Source organism: Primulina tabacum, chromosome 13 (assembly GCF_025594145.1).
Source record: "Primulina tabacum isolate GXHZ01 chromosome 13, ASM2559414v2, whole genome shotgun sequence".
NCBI lineage: Eukaryota > Viridiplantae > Streptophyta > Magnoliopsida > Lamiales > Gesneriaceae > Primulina > Primulina tabacum.
In genome coordinates this window covers 28,660,266-28,668,659 of record NC_134562.1, presented here as the reverse complement: position 1 = coordinate 28,668,659, position 8,394 = coordinate 28,660,266, and the positions used below count along the sequence as shown (strand labels likewise).

Sequence of the window (8,394 nt, the reverse complement as noted above, 5' to 3'; positions counted from 1 at the left end):
CTCTGAGAACTCAACTGAACCAACCGTTCAAGATATTGTTCAAAAAGCCTCACTGAAAGCAAGTACTGAGCCTTTTCTCAGTCAACCTGCAAAAAATATAATTTCTCAATATATCTCACTTCCAGTAGAAGTGTATTCTCCATCAGTTGAAGAGATTCGCTTGCAAACACTGAAGAAGTTGTGTAATCCATTGCACGACAACAACTTGAGAAATCATCTATGATTGATCAGCTTGATATTATTCAAATTCCAGAAGCAGAAACCATCCTATCTAAGGATGTACTTTATGAAAGGAGCTGATGTTGAGACAAGAGTCTGATGAAGCAGTTTTTGTCCAATCTATTGAAGAAGAAGTGGTTGAGATATCAAATGCTGATCAAGTTAATCTTGTAGTGTTGTCTAAGTTTGTGAAGGCCATACCAGAAGCTGTTGAGGATATATCAGTAATCCCATAGAGAGAAACTAATATTTTTGCATAATTAATTGAGGCAATCAGTCAGGTCTGAAGTCCAAATTGAGAATTTTTTAGTCAGATTGACTGCGAGATATTGATGATAGAGCAGGCTGGTCCTTCAAACAGTCAGGTTTCTGATATGAATCTTGCCATTTCCAAAGAACTTCTTAGGATCGAGCCTTCCTGGCCAGATTTAGATCTTTGAGATGGAAATACCTTGGAAAAAATTCACTCCAATTAAACACACATCTCCTCAACCGTTAGCAATATGAAAGAAGCAACTTGAATACTGAGGAAGCTCTAAACTTTTTTAAGGATAAAATGCTCAAGGAAGTATCTAACTTGTCCAGAAGCATGACTTATATCTTCAGTCGCTTGGATTAGATTAAGAAGAATCAGGCAGCTGCTCTTACCCATCTTGATAGATAAATTCAGAAAAACAACTTTCAGATTTGCACCAAGATTGATGAAGTCCAAACTAATTTCAATGAAAAGATTGATGGAGTAAACAATCAATTATCTACTGTTCTTGCCTACTTGAAAGCACTTTCTGGTGTTGAAAAAAAGAGGAAAGAAAGGACAACTACTGAATTCTCTAGTTTGGCTCACAAGAGAGAACAAGCTAAGCCAATTGATCATTCCAAGAAGCCAACTGACTCTAGTAACAATTATTCTAGATCTCATACTGATTATCACAGAAGATAAGGCCCAGAGAACAATTTATATTTGTTTGTTGAAGAAGTTTAAATTCTCTTCTATCAATGAATTCAATATTTCGAATTAAGTGCTTAATTATGTCAAACACCAAAAGAAGGAAATTGTTAGAATATTTATGTTTTGGTTGATTTAAAAAAGCTGTTGATAAGCATAGCAAAACTGAATTTAAGAAGAAAAATGAATATTCATAAGCAAATATTTTCCGTGCTAATCAGATCCCCACTGTGCCTAGCCAAACTGGTAGTTTATTATTCGAAGGCAAAAAAGTCACTGATAGCCAAATTGATCAAACAATAATTGATTAGAATAATCATCGTCAATGGACCAGTTAGTCTAAAAAACAAACATTCTATGATCATCTGCTAACATTTCTGAAAGAGCATATGCTAGTGAATTATAAGATAAATTTTTCTGTACTAACCATCTTTGAATGTCCGAATCAATGCGCACTACCCGAAGTGTACAATCTGTCAGAAAGGACGATGTTATGACAACAAAGACATCTCAATTTGGAAACAGATATGAGATTCAAAAAGACGGCCATTACAAGTTTAACCTATAAAAATACCAGTAAGGCGAGCTTTAGAAATGCTCCGAGAAATCCTTTCCTCGCAATCAAAGCTTCCCGAGTCCAAAATATTTTTTGAAAGCCCAACTGATCGAAGAAAGCACACGCTGATAGTTTGTAATATGATCATTTAAATATCAATTTTACTTTGATTTCTTTGTGAAATACTTGTAATTAAGATTAAAAAGTTTTGCTGCTCATTAGGTTAAAGAGTGAGTACACAATAAGAGTTTCAGTTAGGGAGTGATAAATCATTATGAAGTATGTGGTTTCAAAGTATTATAATTATCGAAGTCTTCTAGTGTAATCCTTCCGCAAAGAAGAAGGGTGACGTATGAGTGTTGAATTCTCTGAACATCCAGAAACAAACTTATGGGATTTACATTTCAGTCGACGTATTTTGACTTTCCATATGATAGCCCAATTGATTTTTACCTTCAACCATTTTGTGTTCAAACCTTTTTAGTCAGTCTATTTCCGAGCATTAATAAATTGATAGTTTACTGATACTCAACTAACAAGAATTTCATTCTAATATTGCTAATCCAACCAACATGTTTTCATAATTTGTTGAGATTATTCATTCACCTTCTCTAAATCAATCTACGATCCTCACAGTGTATAACAAAAAGTTTGATTGTTTTTTAATATAAGATTTTATATTATATTACATTTTCAAATTTTTAAAAGAGCATCATCGTGTGTGTAAATTGATATTATTATTATTATTATTATCATTATTATATTAGAACTTTAGTCTCAATATTTTTTAACATATTTCCAAAATAATTTTAAATTTTTTATTCATCTAATTAATGAATTATTTTTGAATTTTTGAAAAATATTTATATATTCTTATAAATTTTGATATAAAAAATAATATATAATTCTTTAAAATATATATATTTTTAAATTTTTCTAATTAGTAATATTGATATTAATAGTTATCTGAAATTCCATAAATAAATATTTTTTACGGGTGAAATTCTAGGAAAGAATATAAAAGAGAGTTGACTAGTTTAAAGTGGTGGGATGGCTCGCAAAGAGTTCTTTGAATCCTACTTCCTCCCATTAGCTGTTCTCTCACCATCTCCACAAATCTTTCAGGGCGAAACGTGCATGTATCTGCAGGTCAATACGGCGAGATGACGTTGTATCTTCGTTAGTTGGCTGAGCTTTCTCAACCATAATATTCTCCTCTTTTACCGACAAAAAAGGTATCTTTCTCACAAAAACTGAGCATATATTAGATGAATATTTATTAGTATCATTTAGATTTTGGCTCGATCGATTGTCATGCTTGTACGCATTTTTTTCTGATTTATTTGCTTTTTTTTTTAAATCAGATTAAGCTGGTATTCTTGAATTTTACCATTTCTTGTTGGCCCATTTTGGGCTTCTTTGATCGATGGCCATTCTGGTATATTGCAGTGAAAAGGGTTCTTGCAACTCTGTGAGTTTGGTGAAGGTGGAGTCTTTCTGCGGCCATTGATCAAACAGGTGTAGAAGAAGTATATTTGAGAACTTTCTTAAGATGTTTGCTTCACAGCTTTTGAGAATTCTCCAAACTATGCCGAATGATGTGAAATATGAAACCTGGTATTGCTTTCATCTGCTTTTGATTGCCATGAGAAGTTGTTAAGATTTTGACTCCAAGCAAGATTCTTATCTGTTTGAGTGTAGTGACAGGGCGTTTGATCCGGATGAACGAAGCTCGAGTGTGAAGGGAAGCCGAAATTCGAGGTTTTATGATTCTGAAAGTTTTGGGAGCAAGGCTGAATCTGTTTCCTTTGGAAACAGAGAGATGTACCAGAAACGAGAGTTTGTGGAAAATTGCGGGAATGAGCACTGGAGTGCTAAATCTATGAATGGCTTTTCAAAAGATCATGAAGGTGGAACTAAAGATTTTCCAAGAAAGGAGGATCGGCATGGGCTGTTGTATCATCTAAGCGGTGAAAATGGAGATTCGGATTCCCTATCCTCCGAAACAAAAGAGGAAGACAAGTCCTGGAGAAGTAGGGAGTTCGAATGCTCGCTGATGGTTGAAAAATCGGAACACCGAAACGAGGATGACGTCCAAGATTCTGGGCATATATTAATCTCAGCTTCAAGTTTCCTGGATCCATATCCGGATTCAGATCCTGATAAAATAAAGCTGGACTTTGATTTGCCTGAGTTAGAAGTTTGCTATAAAGAGACTAATTATCACATTGTGAAGGACGCTTGTGCTGATGAAATCATGCCTGAGGAGGACAATATTTTGATTGAAAATGGTAACTGTGGGCACTGTGAGGATCTAGAGGTGCGTGTGGGTGAGGAACCCGTTATTTCGGATGGATCAACCGATTGCTTTCTGGAAAACACGAAAAGGGTCACTGCAGATGAATCTGGGAGCAAAGAAGAAACAAAAGACGTATTACTTGAAGAAGGCAAGCCTAAATCACATGCAGACAGTTCTTTGGAAAAGGATACTGATAAGGATCATGATGCAGACGACTCGATACAGACAGATAAGAATGTGAACGGTGCTTTAGGGGAGGAAACTTTCATCGTCAGCTCCCTTCCAATTCAAGAATTTGGTACTCGGAGTTTCCTCAGATCTTTCCTCAACTCCCTGGACATTGAGGAGAACACCATTGTTCAAACTCGTAATGATAAGCAGGTTTCGTTCGGAGAATCGGTGTCTGAAAGTTTTGCTGTTTCATCAGCAGAACAGAAGGAAGAAATCCAATCTAGAAGCATGTTATACAGGAGTAGGGTGGAACGCAGAAGCATCACGTTTAATTTCAATTCTCCCCTACCGCTGATACCTGGCGACATGATCGAGTCGCAGGATTTGCATGAGCATGAAAATCCGTGGGGAACTAGTAAATACAGTACCGGAAACATCCCTGACCGATCGCTAGATGCATATTACAGTAAATCTTCTTCCACTAGCCCCGTGCATTACATTATCAACGAGGATACGAGTTATGAAAAATGTCAGGAAACATCCACTGACAAACAAGATACAAGATCTTTTGATCTTTCTACCGATGACCATGTTCAGATATTCAGCAGCAAGATTCCAAGTCCACCAAATAACAATGGGCAAGAAATCGAGCTACACTTTTCAAAGCACGAGCGTGGGAACTCTGATAATGTATCAGTTGTTAGCCAAATACAGTATGATGAAGCAGATTCGAGCCATTCCGCAGCCAGTTTTATTATGTTCTCAGGGCCGATAGCGTATTCTGGGAGTTTATCTCTTCGATCTGATGGAAGTGCAACCAGCACCAGATCTTTTGCTTTCCCTGTGTAAATCTTTAGTCCCTTTCCACTATGTTTTCTTACCCTCTCGTTGGACTGTTCATTGATTTCTAACTTAACTAACCTGAAACTTTTCCATTTCATTTGTAGATTACAATCTGAAGGGAATCGGAGTCCAGTGAGGATGGAAAACACAGATTTGAGACATTATCAGAAACACAAATATTGGAGATCAGGCCTTCTTTGCTGCAGATTCTAACCAAGTCTTTCGGTTTAATTTATATTGTGATTTAGGAATCGAGTACTGCAATATATTGCAGCGTTTTTTTTTTACCGAACTAGTGCCATCGCAAGTGCCAAGCATACCTACAGTTTTGCTATCAATTACTACATACTTATACTCTTATATCATCCTACATTGTTTCTGCAATTTAGTATTATTTCAAGTTCCTTTTCTTAGAAGCTCACTGAATGTATAATGCTCTGCATCAGTTCGAGAATGTATTGTGCAGATCTATTAAACATTACATCTAAGTTCGAAATCGTTTAAATGGAACACCGAGTGGAACGAGATAGATGTGTTGATAGATTTTGTGAAGTCCTTTAAAAAAAATGTAAAGCAATGGCAACCTTCTTTCATTTCTTGATTAAATTATCTCCAATTTTCAGGCTCATTTTTTTCTTCAAGCAAGAATTATGTCCTCTCCAAAAAAACAGGCTAAAAATTCCCTTGAATTCGTGGACCCGAAACTGATACTAAACTCTTTAAGTGAAGTCGATACGACGTCATTGGACTACGATAATATTATGATCAAAACCTTAGTATTTCTTGCAGCACCTGAGAGTACCCTTTAGTAAAGAGTTTAAGGTAAAATTAATTCAACTTTTGTCAGTACTAAAACCAACTAAGCATTTCGAGATGCACACTTGACATATGAAAGAGTTGTATTTGTCAAAAAACCAAAACCAGAGCTGTGGTCCAACCACGGTTAGGTAACCAACGATCCATACAAGTTGTGTGAAGGTTCCCAAAAAGGGAAGTATAAAACTATTATTTTCAAAGTGTACTTATTTTGAAATTCTCCATTTTGTGTTTTGTGTATGTTTTCTTGCTCAAGTGAATTGTTTTTTTGTTTTGTGTATGTTTTCTTGCGCAAGTAAATAGTGGGATTTCTTCCTTTTGCTAAACTGCGAAAACCGCAAAGAAAACAATTCATTCCTATGGAACTGCCAACCTTCTTTGCTGCGTTTTGTGTGGCTCTCCTAGCAGTTATGGTTGTACCTTGCGCTTCAGATGAAGTACACAAGCGACTAGCTCTAGGACAAGGTATAGTGAATACATCTTATAGTGTTGTGTATCTATGTTATTCACTCAGTCTTTGCTACTTATGCAGATTATCATTTCAAGTTTGCTGCTATGCCTTTGTTTCCAAGGAAGCTCAAATTAAATGAAGAGCAGATTATGGGAGTATGACAATTTTTTCCTTAGATTTTCTCTCTGTTTTTCGACACGTACGGAGGAGCTTTATGTGACTACAACCTAAGAACCCAAGTAGTGAGTAACTATTTGGTGCTGGTTTTCTTGATTCTGAACAGGTGAAAGGGTTTGCTAATCAAGCTTTTATGCCACACAACAAGCTGAAGGAAGCTCCATCAGGCATGTTTCAATATTCTTGACTACCATTATCCCATTTCTTAACTTACTATTTTCAAAATGAACCCAAGAACTTGAATGAAAATTATCTCAGTATGCTTGAGAGATCAAATTTCGAATTTTCCAAAAAAAATAAAAAAATCATATATTAAATTTCTGAAAAATTTTATTCAAGAAGGCAACTTGCCTAATACTTGGTGCACTTCATGCCTTCATTTTCATTCACAAAATCAACTTGATCACATTCTGGTCTTGTGAAATTTGAGGCCTGTTATTATTTCTTGGGATAATAAGTAAATTCATATATTTTTAAATTTTTTTGAATTCATACTAGAATGCATATATCTATAAATATATAGATATTTATATGTATATATATTGCTTGACATGTCCAGGTACGATATTTGGTAAAAGAGAAGAAAGAGTGAAAGTGCCTAGATCAGAAAACTTGAGCACAATGGACTATAACTGGGTTAGAAGCAGACTCCCTATACACAACTAGCTAGCTTGCAACTTGCTCCCATTGCTCTATAAAACATTAGCTTTTTAAGCAAAACCCAAAATTTTGTTTGTTAAAAACTGAAAGACAGGAGGAAAAACTAGTGTTTCTAGATGTGTATTGAAGGAATATTTTGTATGTTCAGTAGGTAATTTTCGATTTTGTCGTCTTCATTGTGTTTTTGCTTTCTAATGTACCCAAAGTATTTGGAGGGCAAATGAATCGAGCAAACTCGTGAGTTTTGTCAATGCTCGAATTCATCGGATTCAATTGTAGCTCGAAGGTTTTTTATATTATTTTTAATATATGTTGAGCAACTATATATATAAGTATCATGTTTAACATGAACAGTAATAATTGTGTGTATCAGATAAGTGTTGTCTCGAATGTTGTAACACACCGTATGAAAACATGCAACGAAATAATATAACACATAAATAATTAAAATAAAACAGTGATAATTATGCACAAGTGAACACACTTGTACGATGCATTTGGACAAAATAATCATTAGAAAAAAATCAAATTTACCAAAACAATACTGATGAAAAAAATGAAAAACTATCTTCCTTAACAAGTCAAGTAAGTAAATTATAACATAAAATCTCAATAACAAAAATAAACAAAACACAAGAATGCAAATTTGTGTGGCCGAAATTCGGAGCAAGAAAAAATTCTTCGATCAACATTTGTATGTGTGTTGTTTTCATGTGTCCCCAACACTTCATGGCAATGCAGTGACGACGACATAGTGAAAAAATAATACTTCTTTTTTGCGAGTTCTTCATAAAATTGTTTCGTGTATTGCTTGTCTCGCTTCTCTGGCACCTTCGAACCTCGCATCTCTTATGCATAATTTATTTTTCAATATATATAAACTTGTGTTGATCTTGATAGAATTCTTTAAATAGTTTCCTACAAGATAAAGAAAATAGTTTTTCATTAGGAAACAATTTTTTTAAATATCATGGATAGAATCTAAAGTTTATAAAACTCGATATTCTATAAAGAAAAAATCTTATGCAAAATCTTATCAAAAACGAAAAAAATATAGGAGATAAATTGTGTGTTGCGAAGAAAAACACATTTCTTTTCAATCTCCTCCTTTTTGCTTTTATGGACAAAATAAGTACAAACAAGTCTATTCAAAGTGATGTAACTCCAATAAGCTCCCCCTGAATTTGATTATATTAGCTCGGGTCTTGTTAGTAGTGTTGACAAGATGAGTGCAAAAACACTCATCAGTTTAGATT

The 8,394-nt window shown here is 34.7% G+C and overlaps 1 protein-coding gene across 2 annotated transcripts; it reads left to right on the top strand.

Annotated features, from left to right (window-relative positions):
• Positions 1-2,791: 2,791 nt before the first annotated feature.
• Positions 2,792-5,399, top strand: LOC142522667 (uncharacterized). Of its 2 annotated transcripts, none has more exons than XM_075626188.1 (4): positions 2,792-2,956; positions 3,171-3,338; positions 3,429-5,036; positions 5,139-5,399. In XM_075626188.1, exons 2-4 carry the CDS (start codon positions 3,274-3,276, stop codon positions 5,245-5,247), a joined length of 1,782 nt encoding a protein of 593 aa, XP_075482303.1. In that variant the 5' UTR covers positions 2,792-2,956; positions 3,171-3,273; the 3' UTR covers positions 5,248-5,399. The 2 variants fall into 2 exon arrangements, with proteins under 2 accessions (XP_075482303.1, XP_075482302.1); XM_075626187.1 differs by having other exon boundaries at positions 3,423-5,036.
• The last annotated feature ends 2,995 nt before the right edge of the window (positions 5,400-8,394 follow it).